The sequence below is a fragment of the Barbus barbus genome, assembly GCF_936440315.1.
Source record: "Barbus barbus genome assembly, chromosome: 12".
Lineage (NCBI taxonomy): Eukaryota > Metazoa > Chordata > Actinopteri > Cypriniformes > Cyprinidae > Barbus > Barbus barbus.
Window position 1 is genome coordinate 12,199,829 of NC_136740.1, and position 14,791 is coordinate 12,214,619.

A 14,791-nucleotide genomic window follows, 5' to 3' on the forward strand; every position below is an offset into this window, starting at 1 on the left:
CTGAGGTTTAGTAGGAAGTCACTATTTGTAGACCCAATGTGGGAGTTTTGTGGCATTTCCTGTTAGTCGATATGAGCTAATGTACACTTAAAAGTTAACAAACCACTAGGTGGCAGTACGTGTCTAGTTTACGTTTACATTTTCAAACATACTGAATAAAATTTTGTAAAATATTAAGCAAAAGATGTATTTTACAGCATAGGTGCACCCGAAAAAAAGACTGCCAATTATTATTATTTTTTTCTTTAATGTCAGGCTCTTTGTGAAGAAAACTAGTGCAAACAGCAGCTACAGTCAGTCACTGCTAACATTTTTTTTCTGAAGGTGAGATGTACACCTTGCTATTGCTTTATGGCCTGTTTATCATTACTTATTAAAAACAAAGTCTTAGTATTTACAGAGTTCACATGTGAACCTCACAGGCATTATCAGACTGGTCAATCAATGGCGGCGCCAAATCCTTCAGACCATCTGATCACATTTACAGTACAGAGCATCTTTTCTTTGTATTTCGAATCTGTTTCGTCTTCCCTTCTGAATCAGGGACAAGTTTGTTGTTTAATAAATATCTCAATGTCTCAAGTCAAAGTACAACTTATACAAGAAATCTATACATTTGCTTTCTTCAAGCACCATCTCATGTAAGCCATTACAGAACCGTTGCTCAGTTATTTTCAGTAGGGCTTTTCCAATCAAATACATCTGTAATTTAAAACCAATTATTTCTATGACAGTCTGCAAAATAGATTGCACAGATATTGTTTTTTTTCTCTCTCTCTCTCAAATATATGAATAATTTTAAGATGTCCTTACAGTTTATGCAAGCTCAACTAATTGTCGCTTTAATCTAAACGTCTACTAGCTTCTGGTAACAACTCTGCACCTAAATACAGTGTACTGCCTGATTGTCTACAAATTGTTTGTTGGCCATGATCTAAAAAGGCATCACATTGTTTTGTTATTTGTGCATGTAGCTCAAATTTCAGACTAATTGGACTACACAGGAATATGGATGTGCCTATTATTTTCCCATGTATGCATATGCTCTTATTTATTGGTGAAACTCCATATTTTGCAGTGGCAAACTGGCTTAAAATAACTAAAAATCTGTCCTACACTACTGAGTGAAAGTGTGCTGTATGAAGACATCTCAACGTGATCTTTCTGTACTGTAACTTACAGAATACTGGATCACTGTAACGTTTCCTGTTATAACCGTTCTATAGATTTTTGCTGCTTTCTTGCATGATTCAGCTTCTTTGTTCCTGTCACATGGTTGAACTGGCTGAGATTTCTTTGGCTGTGGCTTCTGTTCTGTGTGGTCGGCGTGATTGTGTCTCTCCCTAGTGGAGGACTTACTCGTCACAGTCTTCGTTTAGAGGAAGGATGCTGTCCTGTCTCCAGTAGTGGTTTTAGGATATATCGAGTTGTTTTATGTCCTGGGCTCAAGTCTGTGTGAGAGCTCAAACAGAGTTTGTTGATTGTCGATGACGTGCAGGTAATTGATGTATGTTCTCACTTCCACGCTGTCCTTCTGGGACAACATGTTTCCTAATGGACAAAAAGCCAAAGATAATTATTACACCCAATAGAAATCAACACAACAGTAGTGAGGCTGTCTTTCAGTGTACTTGAAACCACTAAACTGGGACAAAACTCTAGTGTAGACAGATCTGGGTTATGCAGTAATATACAGTCTATGCGTTCAAATTTAAAGGGATAGTTCACCCAAAAATGAAATGTTTACGTTCAGTGGATACTCTCCAAAATGGCGCTAGGGTGACACGGAGGAGACGAATTGTTTAATAAAGTCGTTATTTCTGTTTTCCTTGCATGCAAAAAGTATTCTCGTAGCTTCGTAAAATCACGGTTGAACACCTAATGTCACGTGGATTATTTTACCGATCTCCTCGCAATGCTTCTGGACATTGATCGTGTTAATTACATTGCTGTCTATGGAGAGCTCTCAGATTTCATCAAAAATAGCTTAAGGTTGCAATGTTTTTGCAACTTCATTTGGGTTCAGTTGGGCAGAGATTACACACTTCATCAAGGTAGGAAATATTTTAAATGTATAAATCTGTGTGATTTGAGCACTTACCCATGTGATCTGTCCGACACTGCCTGATAATCCGCACTGTGTCTGCTATCATGTGCTGTACATAAAATACATTCGCTTAGCTTGCTTTGCTCATTTGATGGGACATGATATTAAAGGAAGAGTTTGCCCAAAAGTGTGTATTCTGTCATCGTTTACTCACCCTCATGTCATTCCAAACTTGTATGGCTTTCTTGGGAAAAAAAAAGAAAATCTGGAATGACGTGAGGGTAAATAAATGATGACAATTCTCATTTTTGGGTGAACAAGCTCTTTAATAAAAAAAAAATACATATACATCTATAAGATCGAATTGTACAAAATACATCTATAAGATCGAATTGTTCACTTACTAGTTTGTCAAAGTTGACTAGGTTGTCGAGAAATGTTTTGTTGCCCTCATGAATGAAGGTAATATCTGTTCAGATAGAAATTGTTTGGACTTTAGTACACGCATTACTTGCAAAAACAATCTCTCAAGGAGACTCTCTCATCATGTCCTAACCAGATACCTTGCAGCAAAGCTTGATAAATGCTTATTCTTTTGTTCTAATTTTATTGTTCTAGTTTTCTATTTCTGCTGTGCTGTGATTGGTAGCTCTGTCCACTGCAAAATCTCATTAGTCCAAAATCCCACTCTTCATAATTGAACATTCAAGTCAGCTAGAATGGACATTCACCCTATTTTCTAAATAATTCATCTCCAAGCATTTATTTCATTATTTTTTTCTCTGTGAAAATGACAGACTTCTCTTTGGTGACTTATTCTGGACTTCTCCAATCATGTCGTCCACATAAATCCAAACCCATGGTGTCACGTGCAAATATTTAATAATCTGATGATATTCTGTATGTTAAGAAGCATAAATTTGCTTACTGCACCTTTCAGAAGCAGAGGTAGGAAAGGGATCTTGGGAGACTTCATCTTCCTGAAGGCATCTCTGTAGGCTTTGTGATTTAAAGAAGGGTCCTGCGGGTCATGAAAAAGCATTCATGTGTATATGTTTGTTTTATTTTACACTGAAACCATTTGGTTTGTCTCAAATCTCTTCCTCTGTAACACCACCTGCTGTTTCCTCCCTGGAGGCCGGAGGCTCTAATATGATTACGGCTTCATATATTACATCCTAATGAGCCGTAAACAGCACAAAATTCTCTAGCAGGAGGTGAACTAGCAGGAGGCAACTTAAGATTGTGATGAGACAATCACTTACCGTCAGACTCTCCAGCTCGGAGAACAACTTCCTGAACTTCCCTGGGACTTTCTGAAATGAACAGAAGAATTGAGGCCAATGCACAGTTCCTGTACACTTACACTCTAGTTCCTTGCTTCTAAAAACATAACTCATCATAAATATAGACTGAGGCTGGAAATCTAAGTGCAACACTACCACTTCTTAATATTTAGTAGTATATTTCTGTGCATTGGAGTTGGTGTTTTCCTACCTCCCATGTCTGAGTGAGTCGACTGACGGCGGGACTGTTCAGTCCCATAATAATAGCAAAGAATGAGTTCAGGTTCCTCTGTGCTTTAGAGCTAAATAAAGAAAGGAAGATAACATGAGTGTGTTCACCACCTGATTCATTTGAATAGAAAGAAGTACAACCACAAATAATTTCACATTTCAAGAAACATGCCGCCACAGTGTTAGAGTGTTCCTTTAGCACGTTACTATGTGATTGCTTGCCGACCCAAGTCAAAAAGTGTATGATATTCTTGAGCTTGGATATGGCTGTGGTTTTCTGTTTGTGAGCGTATACTTACTGTGCTGCGATCTTGATGAATTTCTTGAAGAGCTGCACACGTTTGCAGAGGGTCGGGCACAGCAGCACTTCGGTCATCACCCACTGCTGAGTCTCATTGCAGCGCTGCAACAGCTGCTCCAGCGCCACGGTGTGGCCAGCGCTCGCGTCACGGCTCAGAGTAAAGTACACCAGCTCTTGCTGCAGAGAAAGGAAAAATGACTCTCAGATTTCATAATCAATATCTTTATTTGAAGATTTTTTTTTTTTTGAAGAGGAACAAAAGTCTTATGGAGGGTAAGTAAATGTCAGATTTTTCGGTCACTTTATTTTAAGGTTCATTTCTCACTATCAACTATGACTTTTGCCTCAAACTCCTAATTTTCTGCTTATTAATAGTTAGTAAGGTAGTTGTTAAGTTTAGGTATTAGTGATGTAGAATACAGTCATGCAGAATATGTGCTTTATAAGCACTAAAACAGCCAATATGTTAATAATAGACATGCTAATAAAAGCAACTAGTTAATAATGAGAATTGGTCCCTATACTAAAATTTTACCAAACTTGTTTATATATAATATTTAAACCTCTACTATATGATAACATATTATGCAATAATTCCAGAAGTAATCCACTCAATGTGATCACTTCCACACACTCAGTCAGTAATAGTGATTTTACTAAATTTGCAACACACATTTAATAAACAGAATGCTATCATGGGTGTGGGATTCGGGTCACACTTTATTTTAAAGGTCCAGTTCTCACTACTAACTATTAACTACTTTTACCTCAATAAACTCCTAATTTGCTAATTATTAATTTCCTAATTATTAATAGCTAGTAATGCATAGGGTTGGATTAAGGGATCTAAAATATGGTCAATAAACCATTAATATGTGCTTTATAAATACTAATAAAAGTATTAATATGCTCGTAATATGCATGCTAATAAGTAACTAATTAATAGTGAGAAATTGGTCCTTAAAATAAAAAGTTTTTTTTTTTTCATTTTTAAGTGAACTAACCCTTTAATGTTGGGTTATGTAGCATTAGATGATACTAAAATGTGTATCAAGTGTTTTGTAGGAAATATTTCCTTTCATTCCAGACAGATATTATATAAAGCAAGTGTTTAATTTATTTATTTTTAATGCTGTGGTTGTTTAAACTGGCTCTTTGTGTCAATACTCACTACCTAACTGGCTGATTTTAAATAGAAATTTTGCTTTAATTTAGTTTGTATTTCAAAGATATCCTTTCCAGGACACCTTCTCTGGTGCTGCACTGTCTGAAATGTGAAGACTTTACCTCATGGACGTTACTAAAGAGACTCCAGTCACAGTTGGTGAGCGACATGGCTACATCCCACGTGTTCATGCTCAGCATCTTTACTGAGCGCTGCTGCCCGTTATCAGTGAAGGGACTCTGGGAGAACAGAAGACAGACACTCCGCTTATTATTAACAAGTACATTGTTATTTCTCTGATTTAAAGGGGCCATATCATGAACAAAAGCATTTTATTTGCTCTTTTAAATTAAGAATTTAATGTAATATGTATACATAGTATTCATTAATGGTCTGATTCAACTGGGAAGGGAAGGGACTAAGATAAAGTGGGTCAATCACAAATTAGAACCACAAGCATATTAACATATGACCACCCATATTTGCATATCAACACCTATTCGATAATCTGCAACCTGATCCAGCATATGAGAATGTAACACTACTGGCTCTCCTGAGCAGTGAGGTTTGTTACCAAATTTATTATTTTTGTACACTGCTCAAATGTATTTTTGTACTTGCATAGATTTTGTTTCTGGCATAAAATACTGGCAGGAACTTTGTTACAGGTAAAGTTTATAATACAGTGCCTTAAAGGTTGTACAGTTGTGTGTAGAACTAATGGTGTGGAAAGCAGATTTCTTTTAAGTGCAGTTCAGAGAACAGCATTCTGACTCTCACCATGATCTCAGTCAGGTCTCTTCTGCAGACGTGCAGCCGCTCAGCAGGACTGAGTGAAGACGAGAACACACACTGATCCGACTGAAGCAGAACCTTCTCTGGAGAAAGAGAGAGAGAGGAATAACAATGGAGTGAAAGCAGCAATCTCAGGGAATACCAAAAGGGCAAACAGTGAGCTAAAACAGAAAAGAGGCAACAAAAAATTATTTAGAAAAACGTTACTTGGTCCCAAGAACCATTTGGTCAGAAAATAATAAAAGAGTTCTTACAAAATACTCAAGGTCATGATATGCCAAAAGTGAGTAAACAAACTGGCGAACCACTAAAAATTGGTACGCTGTGTTTTACAATAACTTGCAACCCAGTGTATCAAAATACTATTGGTTAAATTGGCAGTGGGCAGAATCACACAGAGCAAAACAAAAACAGACATTCTGACATAGAATGCACATTTCAAAGTAGAATAACTGGCTTTAGCATTGTTTTTTCGGAGAAACAAGTATGTGAGCTTAACATTTCCTAAATATCTGCAAACATACGGTATTCTTTATGCTTTAGAACAGTCAAAACAATTACATACAGCACCTTTAAGACAGGCTTTTAGCTCTGTTGTACCCTAATGACTTGTTTAAAAGCATGATGGTAACCCCTGCAGACCTGCAAACAGGGATGTCTCACAAAGCAATCAATATGAAAACAGGCAGATATATGAACTTGTTCAGACCTCCAGGATATGTGACGGCCATCAGCACCATGTCGTCCTCAGCACAGTCGAGTCTTTCGGCCACAGTGCTCAGCAGTTCCTGAACACACACCTCGCTGTGCGTCTTCACACTCACGTATGAGTCTATGGTCACGTACACACGACACAACACTGAGGAGAAACACACACACACAAACGCCCAGCGCTGCATCAATCAGCCACCAATTCACATAAAAAAATGCCATAAAACAAGATTCTCACATAGTGTTATTCATAAACAACCTGCTGTGGTGGTTCTCCAGCAGCTCTGTAGTCAGGCAGAACACTATGCGAGTGTAGGAGAAAAATATGAGGGAATATTTGAGGAGTTTACCTTCCTTCCTGTCCCTCTGCACTCCTCTCACAGGGTGCCAGCTCTCCTTCAGACTCAGCTGGTAGAAGAGAGCTTTATTCTGGAAGATAGTAAACACGTGGCATTGAGAATATTATTGTTTATGAGAAATACACACACCTTAAGACAATGGTGAAAGCCTGACACTGTATAACTGAGTAGTGAGCAGTGTTATTGCTGACTAAAACTAAAACAATTAAAACTTAATTGAAACATTTTCATAAAGCTGAAATTAAAATAAAAAACAAACTTTAACAACAATTTGAATTGCTATACTAATTTACTGCAATAAGTAAATATGGCTAGATATTACTAACAATTACTATAGCTAGAAGTGGAATAAAATAAAGCTAAATAGAAATATTATAAATAATAACAAAAGCACATAAAATAACTACAACCTGACCTACGATTGTAAAAATAAAATAAAAATGAAAAATAAAAAACCTAATTCCAAATGTTAATAAATACTATAACGTAATATAAATAATACTAAAATAACACTGAACATAAGAAATATTTTTATTTCTAAAATATTAATTAACAGCAGGAAATTCATAGGTCAATTTTACATTTACATTTAGTCATTTGGCAGACGCTTTTATCCAAAGCGACTTACAATTGGGGATTTTATCCAATTTTCTGATTAAAGGTCTATTCACACCAAATATGATAACTAAAAAGATAACTATAACAATAACAATATTAGCGTCCACATCAACATTCCGTTTATTCTAACCATGCATTGCAGTTTTTTGTCAGCCAATTTAAATGCTTGAGCTCTTTAAAGCAGGATGGATGCTGATTGGCTTTTGAAAGCGAAGTTCTTCTGCATTGTTGCAGTTATCACTATAGTTATGGTGTAGAATTAAAACTTTCAAGTTATTGTTATCATTATTGGTGTGAACGGACCCATATTTAAAATTTTTTATAATATTTCTGAAGTCCATTTTTGAAAAGCTCTCTATCGCCATAAAGAAACTGCAAGTTACTTTAGGATGGACGGATTTATTTTAAATTTTTTTGCATCTTCCACCTTACAATAAGTACCAAGTACGAATGATAGAAGCGGCGGAAGCCTGAAATGTCATGTGAACACAACAGATCTGAATATATATATATATCTATAGCCTATATATAAATCAGTTTCCTCTGTAGTAACGTTCTTGCATTTAACAGTCATAATTTTGTTTTATATGATCATTCCCACCCTCTCTCTGACCCTCAGAACTGAACTGTTTTTTGCTGATGTACCTTTAAGACCTCTACATGTAAATGACTTTTGTCATTAGGGTGAGTTGTGGAATATTAAAGGCATTGAGTGTATTTACATGCACATTGCACAATCTTACAATAATTATGCTTAAGCTAACAACATGTAAACTTTCGGAGAAAAGTCTAATGTGAACGCAGTTATCTTGCACTGTTAGGTATTTCTAATGAGCTGATTTTTTATATAGTTATCAGTGTTTCTCACTGATATATACTGTAAATGTGGGCTGATATGTTAGCAAAGCCACGGCTTGATTGTCAATATAGTGATTTCTGAAAAAGTTTTGTGATACAGCCTCTTTAAAACACAAGGCGTTCAATCAAAGTCCACTGAGGTGGTTTCATTGAGATTCTGTGCAGGTAATACAATGGCTGGTCGGTCTTAACTCTTACCTTCCTCTGCGGAGAGTATTCATCTACCGTGCTGAGAGATGAGAGGGGTAGGAAGATGAGGGAGACAGAAAGAAATAGAGAAGAATGAGCCAAAGGGATCACTTGAAATATAAATGTGCCATTATATCAATACTGCAAGATGGCATCTCCCACCCGCTGCGAGGAACGCTCGTAAAAAGCCTTTTCTCATTCAGATCAGGCCTGAATCATCAGCGCTATCATTAAAGTCTGACACGGTGTGATTTACTGATTGCCTCATCTAAATGAAAGCGTGCAACGTCCTCATCCATGCACACCTCATTCTGATTAAACAGCCTGATAAAAATGGGCAATCGGAGGGAGCTTTATAGTTTCCATATTCCCCATCTGATGCCTCTCTAATTAATCATTGGCCTTTCATGAAGCACCAGCAGGCGTGTGATGTATAGCCGAGAGGTCAATGCCAGGACTTCTGCTTACTAAACAGAAATATTGGATAAGAGCTCATATGCGAAGCAGAATTCATTTATTCTGCTCGGTCCTGATCTCTCTGATCTGAAAATTACAAAGCCACTTTCCTAATTCCGTGTTAATAAAGTTCAAGGCGTATGCACTTAAGAAGCCTATCCCTGACTATACTTTAGTTACAGTATAAACATGGCTGTTCAGAAACCAAGGCAAGGTGAGACATGTTTTTAGACAATTTTTAGTACTTTTATATTTTTGTAGTTTTGTAGTGAAACAACAATAATGGAGAAGACTGCTGACTTGGCAATGCCAATGTGAGACATGGTCAATCAAGTTCTCTGCTTTTAGCAGCCCTCCCTCCCCCACACATACAAACAAGCCACCAGCAACCATTCACACACACCCCCAACCCCCCTGCAGATTGCTCAGGTAATGTCCACATTTACACATGAATTGATGCTAATGATAGCCAAAAGACTAGCCAGTTAGCATCCACTTGGCTAAAGGAGGGTTACAAATTTCTGGGACTTCTAGTGTTAAATAGAAAAACTAGTAAATAGTAATTAATTACTTTTTTAGAGTAACTAACTCAACACTACAGGTACATTTAAAAAAATTAGAATTTCATGAAAAAGGTCAATATTTTTTGTCACTCATTTCAGAAAGTGAAACCCATATATGATATAAATTCATTACACACAGAGTGAAATATTTCAAGCCTTTATTTCTTGAAATTTTGATGATTATGGCTTACTATTAATGAAAACCCAGAATTCAGTGTCTCAGAAAATTAGAATATTACATAAGATCAATAAAAAAAGGATATTTTAAACAGAAATGTCAGGCTTCTGAAAAGTATGTTCATTTCTATGCACTAAATACTTGGGTACTCCTTTTGCTTTAATTACTGCATCAATTCGGCGTGGCATGGAGGTGATCAGCCTGTGGCACTGCTCAGGTGTAATGGAAGCCCAGGTTGCTTTGATAGCGGCCTTCAGGTCATCTGCATTGTTGGGTCTGGTGTCTCTCATCTTCCTCTTGACAATACCCCATAGATTCTCTATGGGGTTCAGGTCAGGCGAGTTTGCTGGCCAATCTAGCACAGTAACACCATGGTCATTGAACCAGCTTTTGGTACTTTTGGCAGTGTGGGCAGGTACCAAGTCCTGCTGGAAAATGAAATCTGCATCTCCATAAAGCTTGTCAGCAGAAGGAAGCATGAAGTGCTCTAAAATTTCCTGATAGATGGCTGCGTTGACTGTGGACTTCAGAAAACACAATGGACCAACACCAGCAGATGACATGGCAGCTCAAATCATCACTGACTGTGGAAACTTCACACTGGACTTCAAGCAACATGGATTCTGTGCCTCTCCCCTCTTCCTCCAGACTCTGGGACCTTGATTTCCAAATGAAATGCAAAATTTACTTTCATCTGAAAAGAGGACTTTGGACCACTGAGCAACAGTCCAGTTCTTTTTCTCCACAGCCCAGGTAAGACGCTTCTGACGTTGTCTCTGGTTCAGAAGTGGCTTGGTAGCCCTTTTCCTGAAGACGTCTGAGTGTGGTGACTCTTGATGCACTGACTCCAGCTTCAGTCCACTCCTTGTGAAGCTCTCACAAGTGTTTGAATCAGCTTTGCTTGACAGTATTCTCAAGCTTGCTGTCATCCCTGTTGCTTGTGCACCTTTTCCTACCCAAATTCTTCCTTCTAGTCAACTTTGCATTTAATATGCTTTGATACAGCACTCTGTAAACAGCCACACCTTTCAGTAATGACCCTCTGTGATTTACCCTCTTTGTGGAGGGCATCAATGTTCGTCTTCTGGATAATTGCCAAGTCAGCAGTCTTCCCCATTATTGTGGTTTCAAAGAACAATAGATATCCGGAATTTATACTGTAGAGATGGTCATTAATTGAAACTCAAATGTAAATATTTTAATATTTTGAGATACTGATTTTTGACTTTCATGAGCTATAAGCTCTAAACACCAAAATTAAAACAAAAAAACTTTTGAAATGTTTTACTTTACATCTAAAATATATGAAAGTTTCACTTTTTGAAATAAGTTACAAGAAAAAAAAAACTTTTTCACGATATTCAATTTTTTTTAGATGTACCTGTATATGCATACACACACACAGTGTTGAGTTAGAGTTAGTTACTCTAAAAAGGTAATTAAGTACTAGTTATATCTCCAACAATGTAATTATATTACTAGATTACTCTCTTTAAGAAGTATTGCATTACTAATTACTTTCTAAATCCCATATCAACCTTGACCAGTTGAGCAATACAAGGACAGACATGAAACTGCTCTTTAAATTAATAGCATAAAGCTGCATAAATTATTCTTGAATTGACCAAAGTGTTTAAAGGGAGAAGGTTACATTAAAAAAATATACATTTTATTATTAGATGTTAGATTTTATGTATAATTGTTCTAAACTCTATACAGTATTTAATTCAATTACAGCAGAATTAATTGTAATTAAGTTACAGTAAAATTAAGGGTAATCCCTTATTTTACTTTTTCGAAAGAAAAATAATTACAGTAATTAAAGGAATATCTTCTTTTATGTTCAACATAAGAAAAAAGTCATACAGGTTTGGAACAAAAGATATCTATAACATCATATATAGATAGATAGCTATGTTTTTTATCATGGATGGACACACGCACACACACACGCCTATATCAGTATTACAACACAACTAATAACTAAACCTGGTATTAATCAGCAATGATTTACCTTTAAATTAACATATAATAATAGAATTGAAAATATATACTATAATATTGCAATAATCTGACAGCCAGTGATTGGCATACTTTTTATTGTAAAAGTGCAGCTCTAAAATAAGCGAATATAAAATATTTTAAAATAATTTTTATATATAATAATTTTAGAAGTATGAAAGTTGCATTAAATTAAAAAAAGGGGGCAAAGGCGGTACTTAGAGCTAAATTCTGTCATTATTGCCGTCAAAGATTGTATGTCCTTGCCTTCTGATGTAAAATATTGTGCATTTTGTAGATCCTTGGATGCATCGGCTAGTTGCAGTTAATACATGTTGAGAGAAATTGAAAAGAAGCCCAAGTCTTTTAAATCCTTTTCAACAAATTGAAGCTCAGTTATCACCCACAGCAGAATCTCTGTCATCTGGGACTGACTGATGAGGGTTTCAACTGTCAACAGACTGTGGGATGAGAATCTCACACAGCAGAGCTTCTGTGTAACATCATTTCACTCCGTTATCATCTCTCTGTTACTCTATTTCTCATCACATCTCCCAGGGAACACACAAAGGGAGGAAGTCGAGGAAAACCATGTCATGTTGGGCTGGGAAATGGCAGCATGGATAAAAACTTCTCCGACTTGATTTATTCAAAATGTAGATGAGAGTTTATAGAGCATCGCTCTGTCTTTTTCTGGCTCTCATTTTGTTTTTAGGAGGGTGAATAAAGGAGGTGATTGTGCGAATATAAATAATGCATCTTAAAATATCTACCATAACGACAAGCTTCCCAGAAATCAGTTATGAACTTGAAATGGATCGTTTAAGCCTAATAAAACTAAGTGTGTAATTTCAGCGGTTGTGATGAGGTGACTCACTGTCTCCTTTGCATCCGCAGAAGACTCTGAAGTTCTTTCAGATCCTTCTCCAGCGAGGGAAACTCATAGAGATCATCCAGAACGTATCTGTACAGAGTCTACAAATGTGAAATGAACACAAGATTGACATTTTAGGTTGTAAATAGGAATTGTAAACCGGATTTGTGTGCACCATTTCACCGAGATACATGTTCACATGCAGCCTTTGATAATGAAAATGTCTGAGGGCATTTAAAAATCTTCTGAAGCCAGCAATAATCTCGCCATCTCGTCCTCATTATGTGGCATTAAGGAATCAAGAGCTGTAGGGGTGGTGGCATTTTTGTATTTCCAAAAATAATTCCCTCCCTTCTCTTCATCCGTACCTTGAGGAATAGTTTGGTGTGCTCATCGTCCCGCGGCAGGTCTGCACACAGCGAGCTCCACTGGGACAGCAGGTGCAGAACTTTTCGTTTCCTAAGCAGAGTGTCTCTCCCCTCCTCTTTGATCCTGCCTTTCTTCGAACAATAGGTGGACCAGGAGCAGTTAAGGCATCAAATCTATTCTAGCATGCTAGACTACTCAAATACACAGTTCAGAGGAAGGAGGAAATGCCTGTGGCTGAATTCTCTGTATTAAATTAACAGGGGTTCAGTAACAGAGAATTAATTGCGTGCCCTCGGCTAAACGGCGTGGAATTTGTTAAGTGGTTTAACGCCAGATCGATTGTGTTGTTAAGATCATGCAAAAGAACATGTATAACATAGTTCTGCATGGTCACAGTAGAGTTCCATGAATTGTTTATTGTTTCATGGGGGTCTCAGATCTTCTTACATTACAATCTATGACAGAGGATACACAATATATAATGCACAATAAATAATAATACATGATGACTATATACACTACAAATCACTGTACACTAGTTTTGGTCTTATGCTTAAAGTCTTGAATTTATTTTTGTATACTTAGATTAATTGCACCTACATTTATATTGCAAACTAAAAAATTGTATGTATGCGTGTATCTATCTATCTATCTATCTATATACATTTGTATTAATAAATTCCTTCATTCATTAATATTTAATTTAAAAGTACTGTAAGCATATAATATATGTTACACATTTACACATTACCATTTAAATTTGAGATAAGAAGAAAAAATAAATTAATACTTTTATTCAGCAAGGACACATCAAAAGTTACAGTAAAAGACATTTATAAATGTAAAAAAAAAAAAAAAAAAAAAAGTTATTTTGAACTTTGTATTAATTAAAGAATCCTGAAAAATATATAAGGGTTTCCACTAAAATATGAAACAGCATAGCTGTTTTTAACACTGATAATACATGTTTTTGAGCAGCAAATCAGCATATCAGAATGATTTCTGAAGGATCATGTGACACTAAAGACTGGAGTAATGGCAGCTGAAAATTCAGCTTTGCATCACAGAAATAACTTACATTAAAAAATAATAATAATAATTAACCTTTCTTTTAAATTGTATTAATATTTAGCAATTTTACTGATTTTACTGTATTTTTGATCAAATACATGCAGCCTTGGTTAGCAAAAGTGACTTCTTTTAAAAACATTCAAAAATATTACTGACACCAAACTTAGAAATGGTTTATATCGTTTAGTAAACACAGTTCACCTTTAAAAATGTAAGCAGGCAGCTATTATAGCAAAAACGACATCAGCAATGAAGCTTATGAGAGCATGTGTGCATGATGTGAAGGATATTGACCGAGTAGTGCTTGGCACAGGTCACTGGTGGACATGAACACAGGATACGTCAGCAGGAAGTCATCCAAAAGATTCTCTGAAAATGAGCAGAACATGTAATACACATTAGACAGTTTTAGTAAGACAACACAAAATCATAAAAAACCCTGGAGAAACATAACAATGAAGAATATTTTTAGGATTTTAAAGTAGTAGTTCGCCCCTGTCATTTCAGTTTTATTTGTTTCTTTGGAACACAAAGGAGACGTTTTGAAGAATGTTCACTCTGCACTATAATGATGGTGGCTGAGGCTCGAAAAAAAAAAGGCCAAAAAAGCATAAAAGCATCATATGACTGCAGTTCTAAGTGCAAGTCTTCAAGTCATACAGTATCTTTGTGTGTGAAAAAAAAAAAATAATTGTTTTCCCTTCATAATAAAAAACTTC

General features: G+C 36.2%; 1 protein-coding gene across 1 annotated transcript in view; it reads right to left on the minus strand.

Moving 5' to 3' along the window:
- Positions 1 to 247: 247 nt before the first annotated feature.
- The window catches only part of LOC306878027 (rap guanine nucleotide exchange factor 5-like), a gene marked incomplete at its 5' end in the record, with an annotated part of 46,917 nt that continues 32,373 nt past the window's right edge, over positions 248 to 14,791 (minus strand). Inside the window, 15 exons of the mRNA XM_079430110.1 lie at positions 248 to 1,551; positions 2,102 to 2,156; positions 2,452 to 2,516; positions 2,981 to 3,068; positions 3,313 to 3,363; positions 3,545 to 3,635; positions 3,864 to 4,042; positions 5,153 to 5,269; positions 5,811 to 5,908; positions 6,535 to 6,684; positions 6,887 to 6,965; positions 8,570 to 8,600; positions 12,636 to 12,733; positions 13,001 to 13,149; positions 14,367 to 14,441. Coding sequence (XP_079286236.1) covers positions 1,433 to 1,551; positions 2,102 to 2,156; positions 2,452 to 2,516; positions 2,981 to 3,068; positions 3,313 to 3,363; positions 3,545 to 3,635; positions 3,864 to 4,042; positions 5,153 to 5,269; positions 5,811 to 5,908; positions 6,535 to 6,684; positions 6,887 to 6,965; positions 8,570 to 8,600; positions 12,636 to 12,733; positions 13,001 to 13,149; positions 14,367 to 14,441 — 1,445 coding nt within the window. The 3' untranslated portion in view covers positions 248 to 1,432. The remainder of the gene's footprint in view (positions 1,552 to 2,101; positions 2,157 to 2,451; positions 2,517 to 2,980; positions 3,069 to 3,312; positions 3,364 to 3,544; positions 3,636 to 3,863; positions 4,043 to 5,152; positions 5,270 to 5,810; positions 5,909 to 6,534; positions 6,685 to 6,886; positions 6,966 to 8,569; positions 8,601 to 12,635; positions 12,734 to 13,000; positions 13,150 to 14,366; positions 14,442 to 14,791) is intronic.